This window comes from Mchenga conophoros, linkage group LG15 (genome assembly GCF_057382185.1).
Source record: "Mchenga conophoros isolate Kocher_MC1m ecotype Shallow Benthic linkage group LG15, M_conophoros_male_GT1.1, whole genome shotgun sequence".
Lineage (NCBI taxonomy): Eukaryota > Metazoa > Chordata > Actinopteri > Cichliformes > Cichlidae > Mchenga > Mchenga conophoros.
Window position 1 is genome coordinate 36,870,846 of NC_140540.1, and position 12,719 is coordinate 36,883,564.

At 40.6% G+C, this 12,719-nt stretch overlaps 1 protein-coding gene across 5 annotated transcripts in view; it reads right to left on the reverse strand.

Annotated features, from left to right (window-relative positions):
- Positions 1-12,719, reverse strand: part of camsap2a (calmodulin regulated spectrin-associated protein family, member 2a) — a 95,932-nt gene that overhangs the window by 74,490 nt on the left and 8,723 nt on the right. For all 5 annotated transcript variants that reach the window (XM_085247961.1, XM_085247958.1, XM_085247957.1 and 2 more), the window contains exon 3: positions 4,177-4,338. In XM_085247961.1, coding sequence (XP_085104087.1) covers positions 4,177-4,338 — 162 coding nt within the window. The remainder of the gene's footprint in view (positions 1-4,176; positions 4,339-12,719) is intronic.

Consider the following 12,719-nt stretch of genomic DNA (forward strand, 5'->3'; position numbering starts at 1 on the left):
CGAATTTAACCTGAAAACAAAAGTGCTGAACTGCTAAAAGCTGAAGGTTACACAGAAGAAGAAGTTGGAAAAAAGCTGAAAATGTTTTAATTGTAAATTAGAAAAACCTAAGAAATGAGAAAAGAACATTTAGAGTCAGAAAACATCTGAAAGAATATTAAAAGGTCATATTCTTTGAATCACTGAATGACTAAAATGTGATCCCTCCACTTGGACCCACACAGTTTAAAAAGTTTACATCTCTGAGCTTTGAAAGACAAGATGTTGGAAAAAGAACAACGATGGCGACGTTTTGAGGGTAAAATGATGGCTGTAACACTGTGGACACAGCAGCAGTTGAAAGAGAAGTGTTTAAGATTAATTTTGGCAGAGTGGCAGAGAGAGCTCGTTAAGCAGGCAGGTGTGAGCCTGGTTGCTATAGTGACCGCACCCAATGGCTCCATACACATGGACACAGACATGCGCCTCACTTTTGCTGCTTAAAATGAACAGAAAAGTCAGGCCGAAACAAATCGTTCCCAAATGAAAAGTAAAAGTCGTATTGACAAAATTCTTTCACTGTGAGCGACAGCAATGTCTAGTCTACCAAATTCTCAGTTTTCATGTCTGTGGAGTTTATTATATGGACGTGGTGACAGTGGAAAGACACCATGCTCTTCTGATTTTCAAACGAACCTTCTGAGCCATTTTAACATTAGAGTCTATGGAAGAGTTGGAGGGAGGAGGCTGTGCATTGGTGACATTTATGAAAGAACCATAACACCTAGTACAATAGTAAACACATTGGATGAAAGAGGACAGCCATGGCTACGTTTTGAGGGTAAAATCATACCTGTAGAGCAAACGCTGCGGACACAGCAGCAGTTTTAAAAAATATTTTAAGATTATTTTTTTTGCTCCTCTCACTCTAGCAGTTGAGCTGCCTCACTCTAGCCCCAACATTCCGTCCCATACACACCCATTATAAACTCTGAAACGGGTGAAAAAACATCATGAAACTTAAACTGGAACTGAAGAAAAAGTATAATAGATATTGAAAAGATAAATACAAGTTGAATAGTTGAATGTCTTGTCTTCGTTTTAAAGTTTGAATGGTGGCTCTATGTGAACGTATGTTGAAGTAGTAAGAGTTTAAAAATGAGTAAGTTGAATGAGAATTTGAAGGGTCTCCCCATTGAAATACATGGGAAATTTTTGTTGAATAAAGTTGAATAAAATTAAAAATATAAATGTTAAAAATGAGAAAAATACAAGCAATCATGTCCAAAATAATAGGAATCTAACGATGTTTGAATGGTTTTTCTAAGTTGAACGGTTTTGAAGGAGTAGGCTTTCAAAAAACGTACGGAATAGATAAAATATAATAATAAAGATTAGAAGAACAATACTGTGAATGCTTTTCAAGCATTCACACTAATAAAGATTCGAATAACAATACTGTGAATGCTTTTCAAGCATTCACACTAATAAAGATTAGAAGAACAATACTGTGAATGCTTTTCAAGCATTCACACTAATAATAACTAGAAAGTGCATTTTCTGAAGAAACTGCAGTGTGAATGCTTGAATCTGAATGTATGCACTGAAATGAATAAAATGCTGAATTTAATTTAAAAATTTTGAATTAGATAAAAAGAAAAGAAAATTTAATCTGAAAACAAAAGTGCTAAAAGCTGATGTTCACACAGAAGTTGGAAAAAAGCTGAAAATGTTTTAAATGTAAATTAGAAAAACCTAAGAAATGAGAAAAGAAAATTTAGAGTCAGAAAACATCTGAAAGAATATTAAAAGGTCATATTCTTTGAATCACTGAATGACTAAAATGTGATCCCTCCACTTGGATCCACACAGTTTAAAAAGTTTACATCTCTGAGCTTTGAAAGACAAGATGTTGGAAAAAGAACAACGATGGCGACGTTTTGAGGGTAAAGTGATGGCTGTAACACTGTGGACACAGCAGCAGTTGAAAGAGAAGTGTTTAAGATGAATTTTGGCAGAGTGGCAGAGAGAGCTCGTTAAGCAGGCAGGTGTGAGCCTGGTTGCTATAGTGACTGCACCCAATGGCTCCATACACACGACACAGACATGCACCTCACTTTTGCTGCTTAAAATGAACAGAAAAGTCAGGCCCAAACAAATCGCTCCCAAATGAAAAGTACATGTCGTATTGACAAAATTCTTTCACCGTGAGCGACAGCCATGTCTAGTCTACCAAATTCTCAGTTTTCATGCCTGTGGAGTTTATTATATGGACGTGGTGACAGTGTAAAGACACCATACTCTTCTGATTTTCAAACGAACCTTCTGAGCAAGTTTAACATTAGAGTCTATGGAAGAGTTGGAGGGAGGAGGCTGTGCATTGGTGACATTTACGAAAGAACCATAACACCTAGGACAATAGTAAACACATTGGATGAAAGAGGACAGCGATGGCTACGTTTTGAGGGTAAAATCATACCTGTAGAGCAAACGCTGCGGACACAGCAGCAGTTTTAAAAAAGATTTTAAGATTAATTTTTTTGCTCCTCTCACTCTAGCAGTTGAGCTGCCTCACTCTAGCCCCAACATTCCGTCCCATACACACCCATTATAAACTCTGAAACGGGTGAAAAAACATCATGAAACTTAAACTGGAACTGAAGAAAAAGTATAATAGATATTGAAAAGATAAATACAAGTTGAATAGTTGAATGTCTTGTCTTCGTTTTAAAGTTTGAATGGTGGCTCTATGTCAACGTATGTGGAAGTAGTAGGAGTTTAAAAATGAGTAAGTTGAATGAGAATTTGAAGGGTCTCCCCATTGAAATACATGGGAAATTTTTGTTGAATAAAGTTGAATAAAATTAAAAATATAAATGTTAAAAATGAGAAAAGTAGAAGCAGTCATGTCCAAAAGAATAGGAATCTAATGGTGTTTGAATGGTTTTTCTAAGTTGAACGGTTTTGAAGGAGTAGGAGTACAAAAAACGTACGGAATAGATAAAATATAATAATAATAAAGATTAGAAGAACAATACTGTGAATGCTTTTCAAGCATTCACACTAATAAGAAACGGAGCAGATACAATAGGGCCTTCGCACTCTCAGTGCTCGGGCCCTAATAAATCAGAAATCTTCTTGTGGGGTGTGTTTGTCTTTGTCATAAGCTACAACAACCCCTCCCAGGAGAACTGGGCCAGCCGCAGCCTCCAAGAGTACTGAAGACTCGAGGCCACACATCTCAGCAATATCTGCCTGCCCATCCTAGCAGGAGAAGTGGGAGGCCATAAATAGAATACCCACGGCCAAGGGGTGGGAGTCTCAAAGGACCAGAGACGATGGGCAGCTCACCCCGCTAGAGGCTGCCCTAGAGGCTGTGAGCTAAGATCAGGGTCCCAGGGCTCCAGGGGCCACACCAGAACATCCAGCCACGCGCCCCAGAACCAACAAGTACCCCCAGCGGGGGGTAGCAGCGCCCAGCGAGGAGCGGTGGGTAGGTGAAGTCTTAAGGTTCACCTGCAGACTGAGTCACAACAGTGTGCAGGTATTTTTTTCTCATTTGTAGTGAATCTACCTGTATGCATCATATGGCAGAACCTCAGGGCATGAAGGCAACATGGTGTATCTAGATCAGATTTCATGGTATTTAGGTCAGTGTTTTCGCTGGACTTCACTGTGCAATGTGAATTTCAGAGGTCAAGCTTCATGAAACCGACGTTGGTGAAACGCCCCTGTGTGAGACTTTTGAAAGAGCTCCTTAAAAAGACATTGAACACAATGAAAGGGGACACTTATGAAATGGCAAAATCTCAAAGGGCATTACTTTTGATCAGTCCTTGATGTTACAAAATATTATTTGCTCTTTAGAAAAAAGATTTTTATAGAGGTTCGCCTGTGAGGAGGACAAATTGACCTGTGCTGCACAGCTGAGAGATGACTGATGAGAAACGTTGTTTTGATGTCAGAATGACCTATGCTTCTGCAGGTTTGGATTTCTTGTGACAAAACAAAATGTTTAATCATACGTCGACTCATGGGATGGCTTACAGAAAGCAATACAACAACACCTGTAATCTTAAGACACTAGTCTTGTGGCCCAAACACTTTTTTTGCCAGGTACAAAATACCAGGCACAAACACAGTCATTTCTATCTCTCTATAACATGTCTTAAGAAAACATTGTGTACCATAACTGACCTTGTTGATCCAGGTGGTCACTGCATCCTCAGTGTCATAAGGTGTTTCCACCTCAGGGTAGCAGGATGGATATTGGCAAATGCAGGCCATCACCTTCTCCACGCTCACAGCCTCCACTGTGTATGCCATCATCAGAGTGTCAATCATTGCCAGATGGGCGCTCTGAAAGGGAAAACAGTAACACGATTAAAGGCTGAAAATTAAAATCTCCCAGCTAGCTCACTGTAGTAAAAGAAAAGCAGTCCATCTTGTTTCTTTGCCATAAAATAACAAAACAGTCCTTGTATTATTTGATCATATGCTTTAAGTAGCGAGCAAAGGGAATGAAAAAGCCGTCATTAGTTTCTTCAGTACTGTACAACTGAAACTTTTTCTGAGGTTAAATTTTCCCATGTGGCTGTTGCCCTGGAAACAAATGTGTCCAAGACCCAGTTTGCTCACAGTGGCTGCTGGGCTGTGATGGGCCTGAAGAAAACTTCTTCCTGACAACACTACTGGCATCCGTTCTCTGTTGATTGGCTCATGGTTATTGCTGAAAGCAGGGTGTGTGCTTTTAATTAGATAAAGCCATGTTTGGTGACAGCTTGTGTTATCAGACTGTTATCTTGTGAAGAAAAAACCCACCATACTCTGTACTCTATCGCTTGGCTGCATTTTGGCATATCTACTTTTTCGCTTATTCGGCTCCGTTTTATAACAAAAACAAATATGAATTATAAAAGAAACAATGACTATAACAAGGTGTTAAGTAGCAGCCTGTTCTATTTGGAAACATGCAAATATACACAATAATGTAACGTGCAATGTTAATGTTAAGAGTGGGTTTCAAGTAGTTCTCTTATACATCATCTTGACATCATCTCATCTGCTGACTCTTAGCATTTCCGCTCAGCCACCTCCAGCTCAGCCTCCCCTCTTTTTCTTAGTGGTACTGTCTCCAAGCATCATAGCAGGGCTCACTACCTTCTTGTAAACTTTCCCTTTCACTCTTGTTGCTATCCTTCTGTCACAAATCACCCCTGACACTTGTCTCCATCCACTTCAGCCTGTCTGCACTCTTTTCTTTTCCTCTCAGGGCACCATCCTTTGCTCTCAGCGGTTGACCCCAGGTATTTAAACTCCTCTACCTTCACTACCCCTGCTCCTTACAGCTTCCTTGTTACACTGGCTCCTTCTCATCACAAACAAATAGGGGCTATGTAACCTGATGTAATCCCACTCCCAACTTGAATCCATTTGTCACTGCTACTGCACACCTCACCACTGCCTTACTGTCCTCATACAGTATCATAATTCCTATCTTCCTAATTCCTATCATATGCTTTCTCTAGATCCACAAAGACGCAGTGCCACTCCTTCAGATCTGCTCACTATCCTTTTCCATCAACACTCTCAAAGCAACCCTCACATCTACCGCTGCTCACTGATCGGTAGTTCACTTCTTAATCTAGCTTCAACAAATTTTTCCCACAGCTTCATGTTATGGCTCATTGACTTTATCCCTCTGTTGTTACCAAACATCAACTAGTTCTTGAAAACATGTACCAGTACACTTCTTCTTTATCCCTCAGCCATCCTCTCACTTCCCAAGATTTTGTTAAGCAAAAAAATCTGCTGCCCGCACATCTGCATACCTCCACGGGTATGTCATCTGGACCAACTGTGTTTCCACTCTTCATCCTCTTCACAGCTGCTCTCACTTCCTCCTTACTAATCCTCTGGACTTCCCGAGTCACCAACTTTCCCCAATCCATCCTCCTCTCTCTCATTTTCTTCATTCACAAGCTCCTCAAAATACTTCCTCCATCTTCTAAACACACGCTCTATATTCATTAGCAGACTTCCATCTCTTAACCTCCCTCACCTGCTGCACATCCTTTCAAGCCTGAGCTCTCTGCATAGCCAGACTGCACAACAGAAAGTATTTACAATAATTTGAGACTATACTTGAGAACTACAATAGCTAAAGCCTTTGCTTACTACAATGTTTTGTTTTTATGATGTTAGCAAACATCTGCATCAATGACCAGTCTGTTTTCTTTCATCATGACTAAAAAATATTAATTTGATTGGTTCTTCTATATTTTTATGTCCACTTTTCTAGTTTCTTTTTGAACAACGCACCATTAGTCATGCTCATTAACCATATCAAGTCAAAGCCAGAAAAAATGCATAATTTGTAGTAGAGCAGGGCGATATGACCAAAAATATTTATCACGACATTTGAAAATTTGCGATAACGATATAACTGACAAAACACTTTACAACTCCACAACTTTGTTAGTGCTGTTTTTTATGTGCATTAAAGTTATGTAAAAATTTAACAGTGCAAATGCAAATTCCTCGCTGACAGTTTAACCAAAAGGCATTTCCAGTGGAAATTGGCCGACATATCCTCAGCATAACTTAAAAAGAGGTTATACATACACAATACGGTAATATTATGTTGACGCACAGTACGTATCACTCCGTGAGGCTCCTGCCTACGATAGCCGTAATGCTCCGACAATCCATCAAGCGGTGCGGGTTCGTAGCTTAGCAAAGTCGTACTAAAACATTTGACAGATTTTCGAGCGCCGTGTACCACATAAAATTGTTTCGAGGTCAGTAAACGTTTTTCAAAAAACACGGTAATAACGACGGCCCGCTAGCATGCTCTACCAAAAATAGTGCTTTGTTGTGTATCTGACGGACGAAAGCTAAACCAGTTCCACACCATTGAAGTTGCAGCATTTTTACAAACCAATTCTGGTTCATCTGTTTCATTCAACGATCCGCTTTCGCCCTTCTCATTCTCCGTCGCCGCCATGCTTTTTCCGTCATGTGCGTATGAAAACAAAGGCACTGCGCATGCGCGTTTTACCCATATTCTATCGTGATATTTCCTTTTCTTATCGTTGCCCAGCATTATACCGGTATTACCGTGAAAGGTATGATATGGCCCAGCCCTAATTTGTATGATGACATTACTTCTCAAGGACAAAGCAAGGGAATCCTATTCTCTCACGTTTGCAAACTGAGCATATTTTATTGTATCTTTGCATGCACAGAAATGATATGATCTATGATCTTCTATGATTTTCTACTTTGCAAATGACATTTTTTCTTCAGTTCCTGCCTTTAAATCACTCAGTTAGTGAGTGATACCACGTGTGTCCTCCACACACAAAAGGAATCAAACTGCTTTCCATGAGCTAACCAAGTTAATCAGGCTGAAACTTTGAATGTCCTTGTGAAGATTCACAATTATGCAGTCGACCAAAGTTAGACAAAAAGAGCCAACGTTACGAAAGGTATTTCTGGAGAAAGATATTCGTGAGCCATTTATAAGGTGAAAGAGGGCAGAGTAGTAAGAGTCCACATTTACTTATTTACGTGGAGTAAAAAGGCTGACTCGGTCAACAAAGGTTGGTAACTTGTACTAGAAATGACCTGCTAAGACAGCCAGAACCCCCACACAGTCCAAATGTAAGTGACGATAAATATGACACAAATGTATTATTTGTATCTCTGAAATGAATTTTCTATCTGCCGTCTCATTATTCCAATGCCTAATTTCCACTATCTGGCAACCAGGCGGCAAAGCAAACCCATTTAATAATACACTGCTGAGATGCTTCCAGTTGGCCTTCATTTAGCCTGTCCAAACAGTGTCCCAAAGACATACAAACAACAGAAAGTGTGCGCACACATATCCATAATCTGCCCTTTATTTCCACAACAAAATGAACAACTCCAGGCAACATCAATTTTAAAGGCCAAGGGAGCAGCGTAAATCCTCTGAGGGCTCCTTTTCTCTCTCACATCTCCTCCCCCTCTGCCGAGTAATGTGAGAATATCGATTTGGATTGGCTGCGGTCTGACGAGATAAAATGACAACAGTGAGAGTAAGTGTTGTTTACTCGACCGCAGACCTGAAGCCTCTAATTGGACTGAATGAAAACATACTACTGTGTGGGTGAAAGAGGTTAGCGTAGGACTGCGCGTTCATTCGGCTGTTAGTGGAACTGGAATCAAGCATACTTTAGAAAATGACACCTTCTGTCTGCGCTTAAATGTGAAAAAATGCAGTTTTGATTATTTGTGTAAACATTCGTGACATGAGAACTGAAGATGGCGACTTTTGTGTTGTGTTGCCGTGGAGATGGTTGACCCAATACTGAGACTGTAAAGGACGATGCTGAAGTAGGAGAACGGCTTACGTGAGCTCAGATGAGTCAGTAAGCATTCAGTTATTTTCACCTAAATCCTTAAACAACGTGTTTGAAGTATTATTAATAAAAAGCTTAAAATAAAAAGCTTTAGTACTGTGAATTGCATGAAATCAAGTGGGAAACTGTCAAGAGTTAGGAAGAGAAACAAAAGCACACTGTCAGAGCAACATTTCACAGTATTTGTGCTACACTAAACTTCCCCACTTTGAAAGGATTAGATTATTAGCTTCTGTGTTTCCATGTTCCAAAAAAAAAAACAAAAAAAACAAATGTAACTGTCTTGTTATATTTGAATAAAGCTGAAAATGCCTCTTTAAAGGTCCAAGCTTTCATCGAGCTAAATGCATGCTTGGGGTGTTCCACTTCTTCGGGAGAGTCGCTGCTCCGTGTAACGGTCAAACAAATGGACTGTGAAGGATCAGCTGACCATGTGTGAATGTCAAATGAAATTTAGGAGACGAGAGAAAGCCTTTGGTGACTGGATGGATGCAAAGGAAAGAGTAAAGAAAGAGGAGAAGAGGCAGATAGGTTGCTGCCAGAGGAAAGGGTCAGCTTTCCTCATTGACTGCAGACCTCCCTGTTGTTTAAAGTAAGGCTTGTTTCCTCTGTTTTATCCCGTGATGTCATGTTTCCTAACCTTTTGGTTTGTGGAGCACATATGCTTCCCCTCAACGATGCTCTACCTCATATTCATGCATCTGCACATATTAAACCTTGCAGCAGCTCTGGCTAGAAGTAGCTCCACTGGGGTATTCACAGATCAAATGCCCTGCTGGAGGGTATCTAAATGGCTGAAAGAGGGGGAAATGTCACTTATTCATGCCCTTTGATGGAGACTTTTTAATCATAAGGCTGCTTCTCTGTCCCTTAATTCGATTCATCCCCAAGATATCACTTTTATCTCATGGCGATTACAAAAACTGTACAAATAGTTAAATGCTAAGTCATTCTGATTTAATGAATAAACAGGTTACAGACACAAGCACACATACACACACACTATTTTGCTTTCTCATCTAAGCTGATTGTGTCTATAAATCTTGTTTAGATTTCTCAGGAGGTGAGAAGATGCTGCTTCACGGTCAATATCCTGTTTTTATTGTGCTGCTGTATTGCTGGCTTTCTGTATTTCCTCCCGGGCAAACACAAAGAAGGCAAACACGGCTCATCCTTAATATGGCTTCATGGTTGAAAAAAAAAAGAAGAAGGGGGGGAAAATAGCAAAGATGGAAATCCACCACAGAAGCCTGATTTAACACAGCACAAAAGAATTGCAAATATGAACCGCAGTGACCTACAAAAGACAGCGCGTGTGACGATTTTTTTCAACCTCACAATCTGTTGTAAATAAACCGAAATCTCAATGTCAGAGCTCTGAGCTGCTTGCTGATCCCTGACACAGGTATTCAGAGAAAGATGCTTCTATAGACTGAGTTTATTTCGACGGAAAATGATCTGGACAGAGTTAATGACTAAACAATACTCGCTTACAATAAAAGCTTGTAGGACTGCACTGAGTCATCATGGATAATGATCCGCTTGTGTCTGTTTTTCTGGTTGTTCGAGGCTTCGCTGATCCTCCCAAACTTCCGCACAATGGTCTCCTGTGCGACCACATGGCCATGGTAGCACACATACTCAGGGGTGATGTAATATTGAAAAGCAGTCTGCTTTTAGAATTAAAGCTCTCCTGACCTGGCACTGAGTCTCGATGCTGGGGCAGATGTCTAAAAACTGAAACTGTCTAGCTTCAGGTAAATTCACGCCAACTCAGCTGGACATGGAAAACCACTCAGCTGTACCTCTCTTTTTGAAGGTCAACACAAGTACCAAAGGAAAGGCAAAAAGCTGGACCGAGAGAGCTTTACTTTCTATTACATGGAGTGAAAATAGGAGAAAAAAACCCCAACAAGGTTTAAGATTTTATCTTTTTTTAGAGTTTATTCCACTGTGAAGGAGCTGAAATGAGTAGGATTTGCTATAGTCCCAGTTACCAGGTGCTTTTGTTAGGATGCCTGGGTTGTTGACCCAGGGTTTTTGAGTTTATTATATTATTTATAATTTCTAGTCTTTGGGTTTTTGTTAGAGTCATGTCTTATGGTTTGTCTCTGTGTAATCCTTAATTGCTGTCTTCCCTGTCCGCTATATCCCCGTGTCCAGTCAGTGTCTGTGTCTGCCCTGGTCCCACGTCTCTGTTCCCTCTGTTGTAGTGCCTGCATGTGAGTCTGTGTCTTTTGTTCAGTCTGTGTTATGTGTTTCCTGTTTTACTTTGAAGGTCTCTGTCTTATCTCAGTGTGTTCAGTTTACGCTTCCTTGTCTTGTCAGTTCTGATTTGCCCCAGCTGTGTTTCCCTCCTGTTGTCCATTCCCTGATTGCTCCCTCTATGTATTTAAGCCCTATGTTTCAGTTTTTTATTGTTGCGATCTACCCTGATCTAGCTGTGTGTTTTGTCTGCCCGTGTAAGTTATTTGGATTCTTACTTTTGTTCTGTTTGAGTTCAGCATTAAAGCTGTTTCAGTTTACGTTTGTCTCTGGAGTCTGCACCTTGGGTCCTTTTCCTGCCTGCACACAGCCGCCACATAACAGCTTTAGACAATCATAGGAAGATTATTTTTTATACAAAGAGCACTACAGGAACTAACTCGACAAGAACAATCTAACAACCACACAGTGAGACTTCAAATGAAAATTAATGAATTGGCACTAAAGGAAACCAAGAAAATGTGAAGTTCATCAACAAAGTTATTACAATTAATCCTGCATGGAATAGTCAAAGGAGCTTGCAAAGAAAAGCGTCTGGACTTCTTTAAGTTGCTTGAAGACGTTTCACCTCTCATCCGAGAAGCTTCTTCAGTTCTAAGGTCAAATGGCGGGGAGTCCCAGATTTAAACCTAGTGGGAGTGACCCCCCACAGAGGGACAAAAGGACCCCCTGATGATCCCCTAATCGCCTGAGCCAAGGTGTGAAACTGGGTGTGGGTCCCAATCAGCCAGGGTTTCGGGTGAGCTCATTGTGAAACCTGGCCCCACCTTATCATGTGATTTCCTGAGGTCAGATGGCCCAGGATGTGAGTGGGCGTTAAGGCGTCTGGGGGGGAACTCAAAACTGGATTATAGATGGCAGACAGTTGGTGTTGTAAACCACCGCCTCTGTTCAAAGATGGTCGCTCACAGTGGACATAGATGGCTTCTTTCACTCCTCTTTCAAACCATCTGTCCTCTCTGTCCAAAATGTGAACATTGGCATCCTCGAAAGTCTTTAAGTTGCTTGAAGAAATGTCTTCAAGCAACTTAAAGAAGTCCAGCTGCTTTTCTTTGCAAGCTCCAATGACCTGAATGACTGAGAACCTTCACAGACACCTGCATAGAATATTTATATCTTTACTTTTTTCACACCAATGTCAGTCAAGACCAAAATGGTGGCCTGACCAACACAAATGCATGACAGTTTAATTAACTTTAAGCCTTTTCCCAGTAATTCTGCCTGATCTGTCACAAGTTAATGTTGCATTTTCCCTGAAAAAGCTTCTGGTGTGACACAGAATTGCAGGTTTAAGAGATTAAATGTTTTTATGAAGATCATTGCTATAAACCTAAAATTTAAAACCTTCCAGTTTTCTGTGCCTTTAATTACCTTTTCTTTACAAAATGCACAAAACACCAACTGAGAACGCTGGCATCAGTTGTGGGAATTCAGCACTTAACCAGCATGCCTTCCATATGCTCCAAACCCGAAGCTAGCAATTATTTAGAAACCTCAAAGCTACCCTTGGAACTTGACTGAGGGACAGTACCATGGCTTCCATCCAGTGTTGACCTACTCTGTTGAAATGCATGCACTCCGAGTCCTCCCATCATCTTTGAAAACTCCCTCTGTGTTGACATATTTTCATGTGTGGATCGTCTCTATTTCACAGGCTAAATGGATCAGCAAAAACAGGAAACACTGCTGCAGATTTTCTGCAGAGCACTGACTGATTTTACCAGTTATCGGGAATTCTGGATTTCTGCTAGCCAAGCACTGTGGCTTGCTCCACATGTTTGACTTTGCAGATTTTTACCCCAGATCTCCACTAGCATAAAAGCATTTATTTGCTATAGAAAGACGCAGTTCTCAGGCCATCACGTGACATTGTGTAATGTGGTTCGCTGCTTATCCATCCATACTGTACTGCCCTGAGTCACTGCTGGCATTAAGCATAACTTCCTGCCTGTGACTCCGCTGAGGCCAGCAAAGACAGAAAGAACTTGGATGTGCCTCTCTTCAACCCTGCTGCTTCAGCTCGTCTTTGTTCACAAGATCAGTTGCAATACAAGAAGAAAAAGATTC